This window comes from Anopheles merus, chromosome 2R (assembly GCF_017562075.2).
Source record: "Anopheles merus strain MAF chromosome 2R, AmerM5.1, whole genome shotgun sequence".
NCBI lineage: Eukaryota > Metazoa > Arthropoda > Insecta > Diptera > Culicidae > Anopheles > Anopheles merus.
The window spans coordinates 32765859-32779253 of record NC_054082.1 but is presented as its reverse complement, the minus strand read 5'-3'; the positions used below and the strand labels follow the sequence as shown (position 1 = coordinate 32779253).

Sequence of the window (13395 nt, the reverse complement as noted above, 5' to 3'; positions counted from 1 at the left end):
TGGAACTCACCAGCAGACCAGCTGAACGCTAGTAGAGTACCGAGCCCCAAAACCAAACAGAAAAAAGAACAGGGTCAATCATTACTGGAAGGGAAAAAGGCCTCCAGTCTTCTTTTTATTACCCATACGCTTTCTTCACTTTACCGTTCCGTACGTCCGTCACTCAAGGCATTCCGACGACCGATCCTTCATCTTGCAGGCTACATCCTGGTAGTGTGCGTTCTGCTACAGTCAACGGCAACCTGAGTAACCGTATATCGCTACTCAAAGTACCGGAACTGAAATGTACCAAGCTCGTGGCTGCTCCTTGCGTCGGTTTGTCTATTTTTATTTTGCAATAAACTTTTATCCACTTCCGCTTGGTCACAAATTTTTCGTTTTAGTTTTTCATGTTTATGAGGGTCGACGCTCTGACACTTCCGTCACAAAGGCTAGGAAGTAAAACTCCTGACGAGAAACTTTCAAAAATAAGAACCAGGAACCACACATCATTGGAAAATATTATTAAGTAAAAAAATACAACATGGAAAATGCGAAAAATGTTTTAAAATGAGGAATTTGTCGAGGAAAACTGTCTGCACGTGTCCTTTTTTTGGAGCGAATTCCATTTTTACGCAATTTCTTTGAAGTTTTTTGTCGTTTTTGATAAAAGCAAAGTAGGAAGTGGAACGATTTTCCTCTACTCGGCTTTACAAATCACCTGAAACACTCTTTTAACTATGGTTGAGTGATAGTTGAAAGTTCGCCGCATTTCTCAAGACTACGCTTCTGCTTGTGAAAGCGTGAAATTGCTCTAGCCGTATAAAGATAAAATGTTGGCCTGAAATGAAACCAGTCGTCGTTTGTGTAAGTAAAACTTTATCCTGCCATCAAGTACACTGATTCGCAGCTGTATTAGGCCAAAATCCAATTTAATATCAAGAGGTTGATTTCTTGAGAGCGGTGAATCACAGAGCAGGACAGAACATTGTGGCAACGTTTAAGAGTATTGTGGCAAGCTAAACCATTGCGAATGTGTATGAACGATGGTTCTTTAGTCCCTTGTTGTACCTTAATTTTACAACTACCTTTATTTATAATAAATTTGCACAGTTAGTAAAGTTAATTGCTAGCATTGACTTTCTCTTCTAATTTCTACTACAAATTTCACTAGCAAATTCAAAAAAAAAAATTCAACAAACCTTATAACAATTCCGTATACAATCAAAAGAAATTATCGTAGCAAAAAAACCACACAATATATTGATAAAATCCAAAAACACCGTTTACACCGCACCCAACAATAGCGCAATAAAATGAATAGCTCTCTCCGTTGCAATCGATATTTAACTCACGATACAACAGACATTACCTGGAGATTTATGTGAATTGATAAAGCAATATTTCGCCAATAATAAAAATACAATGCAAGCAGTATTTTCATGAAGATGCTTCTCGTGGAACAAAATGTGCAGTTTCATTTCACAATCACATTCCACCTATGAAGCAATCGAAGTCAAAAGAATTATGGTTGTATCGTGCCGATGAAATGAACAATAAAAATAACTTGTGTGGATACGTATTTTTTACACACAAAGCACGTTTTCATGAAATATCAAGCAAAAACATAAATAAGCCCCAGGTTTGGAGGTGATCTATGATTGTATGACTTGCACTCTCGAAACCACGGTTTACAAATTACATTTATCTCACATAAATAATAAGCATAAGTTTTATTAGTCCATAGCTGAATGTTTACTCTTCAAGAACAATTTTGCAAGAAGCTCAACATTATTTTTCAGGTCAACATTCTAATTGACTAATTTTGCCTTAACATGCATTTCGTCTCTTACCCGTGAGCTGAATGTTTGGATAGATGCTAGCAGAATGACCCTTCCTTAACACTCTGAGCGCCGGCCTGACGTCACAGTTTTTGGGTGAGCACGTAGCGCATAGCAAGAGAGCGATGAGAGCGACAGTTTCTCGTGCCATTGTTATCACTCTTTTGTTTCATTGCGATAAGCGGCGTAGCACATGTCGGTCTCGTTCTCTCTTTCCTACCTCATTCGTTCTCAAGAAAATCACTGAGCGTCAGATGCAAAGCTGAACGGTGAGCAAAACCGTCATGCGCATTTATATGACACGGTGCTTAAAGTGTTAACAAAGCTCTTTCTTAAACAAATCTCTGGAAAAAACCCCTGTGCTGCTTCTTCTCTAAAGTGCACTAAACCACCGTATTGGCCATCCGGCCATCTACTGCCAACGGGAATGAGCCGGAGATGAGCAACCAAGAAAAAGGGATTTTAAACTTTACCCTTTTTCTTCATAGTCCGTCTTGTATTTGTTTTAAGTAGCTTTGCTTGCTCCCACTCTACGTTCATTTGGTCCAGGAACTAAATGTTCCCGCCCCCGCTAGCTCTTTTAGACCAGCTGATGACAAGAAATGAGAAAATCCTTTTGATTAAAGGACGGACCAGCCTGTGCACCAGTTCAATTAAGTTTCACAAAGCGACAGTGGAAAGTGCTGTGTCATTTGTCTTGTGTCACTAAATGCATTGTGCATTAAGCTGTTGCATTCAAGCGTAATACCCACCGGTAGCTTACCAGCTTGACTTGATACATTGTACCAAATTTGTCTTGCTTATCCAAAGGGCTTTATCGTTTGCTTCATTTTGCATAATTTAAGAAATCATTTCATAGTTCAGAATAAATTAAATAATGAAAAAAAACATTACATGTCAAAGTTATCAGTCTTTTGCAGCTCACTTAGCAACAGTATCAGTCTTTTGCAGCTCAGCCCAAATTAGCAACAGAACACAAAGATAAGCAACAGTAAACAAGCTTTAAACCCTCATTAAAAATTAACTTTAAAATTGTTGTATTTACTTAGCCTGTACATAATCTTACTCAACCTCAAGTATTCACCAGAGTCGAATGGAATAGATCTACCAGTGCTTCCAGCGCTTGACCATAGAAAGTTTATTTAATTTTGACGTTTAGTTCCTTGCTGTCTCACGCTACCTGGGTCGAGCAAAGCAGTGCAAACAATTGTAATCTGTACCAACTCAAACCCAAATTCCATCACCTATGGGAATGGCCCCAGAGCACGGCTTGAATTTCTTAGCAAAATTTGTTCAACTTAGCAAGATTTGTATGGTGTGGATCAGTGCGTTCCCAACAGGGCTTTGTCATACCGAAGGTGGAACGAAAGAGCACACACACAGGTAACTTCAAGCCTTGGGCATGGGTGTGGCTGCTACGAGTACCGTACAATAGATACCTGTCCTGGACTGAAACCCTCATCAGTTTCCCCTGGCATACCGTCTGTACTAGTTAGTAAGTGGGCGGATTAGATTTCAAACTTTCTTGATTTTAGACGTAACCAATTTTGAATGGTCAACAAAAATGAATACAATCCCAATGGTTTAGATAAAATTTAGCCACAGCCAAAGTATTTACAATTTCCTGAAAGGTTAACCTCAATACTACGCCAACAACAGAAGAGGAGAAAAAATACTCACAAACTTAATTGCAAACCGTGGGCTGGATCGTGTTAGGCGATTAATGGTTTTTCGAGGCGACTTGATAATGAGCTTTCGTGTTTGGTTTGAAAAGTGGGTTTGTTTCTTTTTCCTGCGGCTTTATCCTAATTTTGATCCTAACCACAACTTACCCTCACAGCCAATCTGAATTGTTGCGGTATTTTTACTCCGGTCGATAGTGATGGAAAGGTGTAAGATGCCAAAGTTGACCCTCTTTGTTGGATGATTTATTGGATTCCGTATCGTTAAATTTACTTTGCGTGTAATTCATTTAAGCTTCTACAGCTCAGCAAATATTGGAAGATTGAGCTTGTATTAATTCTATTTGATCTTTCTATCAGGCTAATACAACATTTTTATGTAGCTCAGAATTTTGGAAGGAATCTTTGTTTTTGTTTGGTCGTAGAGATAACGATATGCACTGAATTCTTGCTACTAATTGGACGTTCCGTTTGATGTTCTATATTTACCGACGCAGCATTAATTGAAGTCAAATTTTCAGGTCTAAAACGTTATTGAAAGCTCCTCTATTTAAACTCTTGATGCTGATATAATCCAACACTGTAACAACAAACAAAAGTACTGTTTTTCCGACAATGAGCCAAAACCCATAGAGGCTTACCGTTTCGTAGAAGCTCGTGTCGCTGTGCTGATGCTCTGTCGAGGACAGGATAAAACGGAGACACTGGGCTGCAAAGAGTGTATTAAACGAAGGTGACGGACGTTTCCTCCATTGTTTCCGGTTATAAAATGTCTGGACAGCAGCCGGTTCGCGTCGTTTTCGTTGGCAGTGGCATATGTCGCTGGCTGCCCTGGCGGCGACTCCCCGGTCCACAGTAAACAATCTGAAAATGGTACGAAAAAGACAGAAAAAACACACGCACACAATGAAATGGTAGCAAAATCTCTCATGAGAGCTAGATAAACGAAAAGACGGCCGTCCGTCGAATGGTGTTTCCTTTCCTTTCCCTTATCAGGATCCCGTTTCGCTGTATCCTATCAGTCAACAACAATGGTGGGTAAAGCCGGTGATGCTCCCAGCGGATGGTATGTGATGCTTGATGCTCATAAATTCGCCACGCGTACGCCACGGTACGTTGGCAGAGAGAAGGGATTAGTGAGTGTGTGCGTGTGTGTTGAGTTTTGAGAAACAAAATGAATGAAATGGTTTAGGTGAAAGGGTGACAAGTTGTTGAGATTGTAGTATTCGTACAAATAGATATTAATTGAAGCGTCTATTTACTTACGAGACGTATTATGTTAGTGTTTCGGAGGATGTGTGCATTTCTCGATGTGAATGTTTTATGCAACAATAAAGTTGATATTTCCCTTCAAGTCAGGGTGGAAAAGGCTTGCAGATCTTACCTCTTAAAACTCTTGTCACTCTTAGAAATTCAATATGCTCAATACTTCTTCTTCTTTGACACAACAACCGCTGCCGGTCGGTCAAGGCCTGCCTCTACCCACTGGTGAAATGAGCTTGGCTATTAGTGACTTATTGTTACCATAGCAGGATAGTCAGTCCTACGTATGGGGACGCGGTCTATTCGGGACTTGAACCCATGACGGGCATGTTGTTACGTTGTACGAGTTGACGACTGTACCACCAGGCTGTACCACTACACAAAAAGATTTAAATCATGAATGGTTCAGCTAATGCTTTTTCAATTGCACATCCGTTTTGGTTTAAATGAACCGATTCATACGATGGTTTCAGTCAAGTTTTATTTAAAATTATACCTTTTTCTTCCATCTACCCATTTCAATGCTGGCACAAGAATTGTTGAAGAGTAACAAAAAGCTTGTACAAACTTGTTGGTACGAATAACGTTGCTCCATGATGTATCCGGCCCATGCCAACAAAATTATCAGCAAAAGAAAAAGGCTTCAGCACAAACATTATTACATTCTCACGTCGACAGTATTGTTCTGAGCATTTTCCCCCATCGACTGTTTGTGGACAGTTCTCTAGTGGCATTCCGGTGGGAAAAAAGAAGGCAAAACCACAAAAATCCCAACCAACACCGGCCTCAACATAGAAGGATACTGTAGCTGAAGAATAATGATGATGGTGCAAAGTGTTTATGAGCAAGTATGCAATTTACTATGATGAATGGGCATGCGTAGAATGATGTTGGTGGTGGTGGTAATAGTATAAAAAGTAAAACGTTTTAACACTGTACTGCACACTATAATGCACAAGGCCAGCGTTCGCGTACGGTTTGCAAAGTTGGAGAGAAGGGAGAGAGGAAAACTAAGATAAGCTTCCTATGCCGTCAATTTGATCCCATTCTACTCTTAAGGGCTGAACATTTATCATTCAAATTAGTCACATTCAATCTTCAGACGAATGGTTGGTGCAATAAATCATTTAATCTCTGTTCTGTTTTTTATGGTGATGCTGTGAGCTTAAAATCGATTCTGGGTGAATTTTGTGCATTGTGTATGATTAATGAAGGGGTTGAATTATTGCCCTTGAGGTTCTATTATATCATCGTTTTGAAATATTTGTTGAAATCCTTGTTAGGTTCTTCGAGCCGGTTAAATGAAATTCAGTTTCATAAAAGAAAATATTCGAGAGTTTTTTGGATTCATACAATTGCTATATTTATACTGTAGCTTGCACTGTCCATCCCATCCCGTAAAACCATCCCTCATATCCTAAAGGATGTTGATTTGGTTGGACTTTTTTAATTTTTTTTTGCTATTCTTGTACTGTACGAAGCGCTTAGCCCTCAGCCAAACGACCGTTTCAAATAGAGACCGCAATTGTTTATGCTTACTTTTCAGACGATTTGCCAATTGTCGTTAAACTTCTGGCAACAACTCATCCCCCTTCTCCTGTGGCGGCTAATTACACCTCACCGTACCAATACAACGACTAGCAGTGTTAGTAGCCAATGAGCGTAATTAGTGCCCAACGGAAGTACGTTAAATAAATTTCTTTTCCCCTTTGCTGCACGACTACTGCGGCATGTTCTGGTACAATCTCAAAATCCCAATAGTAGCCGCAGTGTATGCCTGCAGCATACAACAAAAACATTTAGACAAAGCATCCCACACTCATTCTGCCGCAGCAATCTGTTCCGTCGCTATCCATCCACCATTCCCACCGATACTTTCTTTCACTCGCTGTACCACAAGGACGCCTTTTGCCAGCGCTGCGTGTGCTATTTCATGTTGTGCGCCAATTGCATGTTAAGATGTGAAGACCGGTATAAAAGCAGCCACCACACAATCACAACCAACAACCAGGCAAGCCAGCAGCTCGTGCAGCACACGTGTACAATAGAAGTCGCAACAAGCGCAGCTGCAATTAGTTCACTGGAGCACAGGAGCCAACATTCTCATCAACGCGCTCCTTTCCTCGTGTGACGGGTCTGCTCCTCATCAGATCGGTATACATATACGAATGTCCCAACGGGGGAAGTCTATTGTGTTGTGTTACAATAAGCAACAATTTTCCCGCGGGGAGCAAACAGTAAAGTTAGTCAGAGCAAACCCAGCTGTTCGAGTGCGCTGAGATACATATTCACGTCGCTACGAAGAAAAGGGAATGAAAAGCTCTAAAAATAAGAAAACAAACCAGCAAGTCCCGCGATGGAGACGTAGCAAGGAAACCCCGGAACTCATTTTATGTGAACCCATAACCGCGACCTTGTTTGTCAACTGGCGCAGTCAGAAAACATGTGTTGGGGCCCATGCATCAAGAGTACCAGCCTTCCTGACATTTCGATTTCGCAACAACTTTCTCCGGGTCCTTCTTTATCTTTCTTGAAAGAGTTTCATTCGCCATCTGTTTGGCGAGCTTGTAACAAGCCACGAGTTCGTGGAAAATGAACTACTCGCAACGTCCAGGCTGGAAGAGTAAATGTGGAACAATGCGTTTTCGATACGAGGTTTGCTGAGAAAGCTGAGCGCTCTTGTTTGATACAATTTTATGAACTTTGTAATTTTACGTGCGAAGTGAACACGAACACATACACAGGAATATTGCTCGTCGTATGTTTAGCCGCGTAAAGGAGCGTTGAAGCTAAATTGATTTCTCATTGAGTGCGGAAAGTTAACAGAGACACGGATCGGAATGAAAATAGTAAAATAAATCGCCACGATCCTGGGAACAAAATGAACCATGAAACTGTGTCACCTTTTGAGTACTGAGACATACTGTACATAAACTTTGTGTTTAGTACAGTGATCAGAAGCACGGACCCTAGTGTTTTCGATACTGTTTGGTAAATATCATTTTGCTTTCATTTGGTCTTTTTGCTTTATCTAACTTATTTTATCGTTTGCCACAGACCAGGGACATAGTACCCCTCGCTATGACAGTTAAACTTTGACAAGGGTGCCGGGACCAAAGGGAAGATGAAATCTCCCCGGATAGCTTGGTTGGCTGGTTGGAAACAAGGACGAGTTCCGTTGAATACCTGGCTGTTCTTCCGAAAGGACGAGTTGCTATTCAATAGAATTTACAGCATTTGTCACAATGCCATTTGTCGCATCGAGCAGCACGCTATCGCTGTCCCCGATGGGCATGAAACTGTCCAAGTTGTGTTTGCTGACAATTTGCACCAAATATGACAAATGATAAAATGAAGAAGGGTCTTTCAATTGCTCCCTTTTTATTGGTCGTGGTTTCTTTATTGAGCTGTCGTTCCAACGTATCAGAATGTTTTTAAATGACCCACTAACAACAAAATGTTACATTCACTTTATAAAATATACACCAGATTAATTTGGAAACAGAATAATATGATTTGATAGTATGGATGGAATATAACACATAGCCTGAAAAAGAGTATGACTATTTACAAGCTTTCACACGTTTTCATACCGTTTGATACGGACGGAGTTTGCGTTTTATTAGAAGTAAATCTCATACACGCATGTTTTCAACTAATTATTGAAAAAAAAAAAAAAACAGAGCTAGATTTAATCCACATTCGGATGGATATCATCACGAACCGATACGGTACTGTACGGTGGTAAAAAAAACCAAGCGTATTTATGAAACAATATAGGAATTTACGCTCAAATACAAATGTCCTGCTGAGATTTGTTTTGCGTGCGTGCCTAAACGTGAAACGCTCCGTCATTATAATCCAGAAAAGCCGCCGTACCTGTCGCATTAATCCATTGTTTCATGACGTAGATGAAATCCAACAGCACAGAAAAGTATACAAATTCATGCTTCGAATTGGCGGCAGAAGACATGCAACAGCTTCATTCGATGGGAAATGAATGATTTACCAAAATTTGCCATACGGTTGCCACAAATTGACTGATTTTTACATTTCGGCGAAGACCAAGATTATCCACCCATGATGTCATATTTCCTTAGCAATTGTATTGAAGACATAAAAGCATCATCACTGTAATGAAAAATTCACAAGATGATCTAGCAGCAAACTTTTCAACATTGAAGCACTGCGGGCATCTCGAGGTAGATCTGCGGCTGCATCACAAAACAAGCCAAATTGAAACCACCTATCGGTAGGTTGTAGGCACGCTGGAGCCTTTTCTGCACTACGCAAACCACCACCAACCTCCCACAACAGCTGTTATCCCGGTCATGCCAGCGTCTATTCGTAAATAATCCAAACGATGGTGGTCTCTCCCCGCTGAGTGCAGTGCTGGAACACTTTAGCCGAGTTTTCCGACCGAGCGTGGATGGTAAATTCATTCCGATGAAAACGATTTAGTAAACCATTGCCACCTCCCAAAACCCTCGAGCGACCAAAGCGACGATCAAAGCATGAGGCCTCGTTTCGGCATTGTGTTCTGCGGTGGTTTTGGACCGTGAGTGGTTGCAGGCTGCAGACACGCTGACTCTGGCAACCTACCCTGACGTTTTGCGTATCTGCCTTTTCTCGGGGCCTGCCGTTCTGCAGTAAAATGTCACGCCAACGCCACTTCCGGCAGTCCATTCGCCATGGTTTTAACATTATGGGCTCAGAAATGAGTCTCGCATTAAATATTTATCAGGTTAAACATCGGGTCCCACCAGTGTGGTTCAGCGGTGTGTTAGCTATGGGAGGCGGTCAGGCGGACAACCGTAGTCCGGGGTTGGTATGCCGGCAAGTGTCGGAAATGTGTCTTGCAGCGTTGTGACGATGGTGATGGTGCTGGTGGTAGTGAGGATGGTGAAGCGATGGCAATGCGCGCTGCTGTGCCTATCAACACCGGTCCCTCCTGCGACAGAGCAGGTTTACTAATGGGAGAAACAATGACGGCGCAAGGTAATGACTCTCGAGAATGAGGAATAGCTTATCGGAAAGTAGGTCACTCAAAGACCACCATCACGTACGGGCGATCTCGCACGGACAGCTTTGTCCCGGTGGAGTGCTTGCGATGCTTGTCTGTGTCACTTGGTCATAAAATCAAGTTCAAGTATGTTAAACATTCTCGAAACAGCTAACCACCAAGGGTCACTTGACAGCCAAAAAATAGTACACGTTCTGTTTTTTCCCACCTCTCATCCTAAACGATAATATTGCGAGTGGCTTTTATTGAAGTGGGAAAAATTCTGTAGCGTAACAACCACAAAAGTGTCGTCTTTTATTGCATGCCTTGGTAAGGGCTCATGGGTAACTTAAACTTTACCTCATTTGGCTGTAGCCATAATTTTAAACATAGCCTCACCGTTTCATTTCAACGTGTACATCTTTTCAGTGACATTGTTTTGGAAATATGTATTTCTTTTCGTGCGGAATACATACTCACTAAAGTTTTGTGCTTATTTGACAGCTTTGAATGGTATGTGAGAAAAGGAACGAGCCCCTTGGTAGCATTCATCCATTTGACATTTTATTGCGAAAACGATCATACACTTCAGAACGTTGCCAACAAACTTTCTCTTCGCCCTTGTGCGTAAACTGTCTCGCAAGTTATATCAAGCTCCAACACATCGTGACATAGAAGTGTGACATTGAAACGGCAAATAGCAAACGTACGGTATGGAAATCAAAAGTATATTTCAGTTGTGGAATAAATTTTGCCACGGATGTTTGCGTTGACATGGCTGCCACTTAAATGCTATGGAGTTTGGTAATGTGTCAGATAATTGAACGGGTTATTATTTTGGCCTCAATCTACCTCTGTATTTATTTGAAATTCTGTAGATGTATGAAAAGAATGATGTTTTTTTTCAAGCAATTTGATAATACACTCGATATATAACTTCAAGGGGTTGTTTATGCTTCACAAAGGCTGTTGATACTCTCATGACATGGGTAGGTTGAAAATCCTCTTGCAAACAGCTACACACGGTACGAAACGAATGATCTTCGCCTACTCACTGCATTGAACACAACACTGAGCACTGCGCTTTGCAACACGTCGTTGCTCACAGCTTTTCTACCATCATACGAATATTTCTCATTTGCCTTTGCACACACACACTTTGACCTTGGCTGGGAGCTCCCATGGTGTTGTGAGTAGCGATAAAAACAGCGCACAACCACCATCTCTGGCCGTGGGCGGTCAACACTTCGCTTTATCCTGTTCGTCGTTTCCGTTAACCTTTAATCGTTCGGGAAATCGTTTCAAAACAGACAGAGAGCTTGCACGACAAATTGCTTCGGGCTGGTACACGTTGATGCTGGATTTCCTGTGAGTGTTTGTCAGTGTGCTTTGCCTTTTCCCACCTGACCGGATAAACTCGGATGATAACCAGTGAAAAGGTCTTTATCGTTGGTTCGTTGAATCGTTTCCCATTTTCCTGGCACAAATGAAAATCATACTCTCATTGTGTGGCAACGATTGCACGAATGCAGCTGTTTTGAATGCCACGTCAATGCTGCTGCATAATGTCGTCGGTGCGAGCAGTATGAATACACCGGCGAATCTCTTTAGCCTTGGGGTGGCCATCAGCCGTGAATGCCCTTGACATCAGATACATTGCACATATTTCTGAAGTCGAAATATTTTGCCTACGAGCAGTGGTGACGTTGTTGTTCAAAGTGATGCTACAAGGAAAGCGTGACCTTTTGGATTGAATAGAGGACCCAAGCAACTGGTTTGTGACTTTTGAACTTTATATGGAACTATGACCCATCAAAACTATACCGAACTTCAATCTATTCTGTTTATCATTCTATTATTTACCCCATTTTTATTTGTCGTGTTCTAGGCACTTACCAAACAAGCTTTTACTACCTCAGCGCTCAGGTAAATTGCATCATATATCAACTCTGTACGTTGACAGGCAGTAGCTGTTATCTGCTGATGCCAATCGATAGCAACACGTGTGACTAACAATGCGATCAGGTCACACTTTTCCTCACAAAGCGCTCTGATAAATGGAAATGGAAGCAAAAATGCCATACTGAATAGCTCAATTGAGATGGTGACAGAAACGATGATCAAAATCAAAGCCCTTGCCAACTCGGCACCGACTCGACGAAGTTTCACCGTCTGGTTGCAATCGTTTGATGTTACGACTCTATTTACACTTTCTCTCTCAAGCGCACATAAACAAAACGTTCGTTACACGGCCTCCATCCGTAAGTTCGTATCTCGCAATGGCGGCCTCTTCCGCAGGCCATTTAGCAGTTTTCAAATAAACAATTTCCAACGGCCAGAAATACCGCAGAACCACTACGTGCGGGTAAGTGTACGACGCTCGTATGGTTTTTTCGCCTTTCTCCTTTGCCATGCGGCAATCGTTCTAGATTACGTGCCAAAAATAGTATTTGGGAAAAGATGATCAACTGAATCCGAACCGATGGAAATCCATTGAGAGTAAAACCAAATGAAGAAGCTGAAAGAAAATTGCTTCTCCACTGCTGCACACAATCAATGGCAGGTTAGTTTGTTTTGTTTCTAAACTTAAAGTGCAATACGGCTTGAAAAGATAGACAGGTTATGCAGGGAAGCGAAAGGTTGATATGAATGTGTTGAGCTGTACACGGTGCAGAGATGAATGATACAGAGCAAACCCAGTGCGGATAAGTCCAAACATAATATGATTGAGATGAGATGCCTTTCATCGATGCGAACTGCCATGAGCATACGTAATCAGAATGTCACCTCACACAACAGGACCGGAAATGAAATCACCAAAGCAAATGCGTCCGGTCTAGTCTTGCATGAAACAAACTACCGCTTTTCATATGTTCCACTCTCAGAAGGGAGCTCTAAGCTAGCAATTGTTCTGAAAAGCCATCCAAGGAAAAACAGTCCACATTTCTACGAACGAAAGATACATAGTTTCATTCGACATACGTTGCGATTATTCTGTCAGCCAACTGTCAGGCACTGCAATATCCACAATTTGATATTCAAACACAACAGTCAACAGTTCGTGGTAAGCGTGTCGGATGCATAGACATGATCGGAATTCGTCGTAAATATAATCTTTTCACAAGTTCTGGTGAATCTGAATGTATGCCAAGAATAGCTATTAGGATTTTGTATTTTTGTTCTAACTTTTTGAAGTAAAGATAAAGATTTTCATAAAAATCTATCGCACGGCGTGTTGCAGATTCAAAACCCTTTGTCCAGCATCGATTGCCATCTTGTTTGCGTTGTCAGCTACATTCGATACGGGTTGTGTCTTATAAGCTAATGTAACATTTCACTCCTGTCACAAAAATCAGGTTGATTACTTTCTCCTTGAAGCAATCGTCCCCCTTTACGACCCTTTGCAGGCTGACCAATAAAATAAAACCCGTAAGCCATGTGTTGATACAGGCTCCATCCAACTGCAAAATGCAAATTAACACCGAACGATCGACCCTCTCCCCAGCCTCGGTGGTCCAGTTGTATCGATGAAAATCAATTCTGTTTCCGGTCACGTCAACCGGAAAACACACTCATCACACGAAGGAGTCGCAAACGAAGGCAAAAACACGTGAGCAAACTTTACCCA

General features: G+C 41.5%; 1 protein-coding gene across 1 annotated transcript in view; it reads right to left on the bottom strand.

Moving 5' to 3' along the window:
- Positions 1-3972: 3972 nt before the first annotated feature.
- LOC121590670 (allatostatin-A receptor-like) overlaps positions 3973-13395 on the bottom strand; it is a 48912-nt gene continuing 39489 nt past the window's right edge. The window contains exons 5-6 of the mRNA XM_041910537.1: positions 4144-4366; positions 3973-4082 (exon numbers count right to left, since the gene is read on the bottom strand). Coding sequence (XP_041766471.1) covers positions 4265-4366 — 102 coding nt within the window. The 3' untranslated portion in view covers positions 3973-4082; positions 4144-4264. The remainder of the gene's footprint in view (positions 4083-4143; positions 4367-13395) is intronic.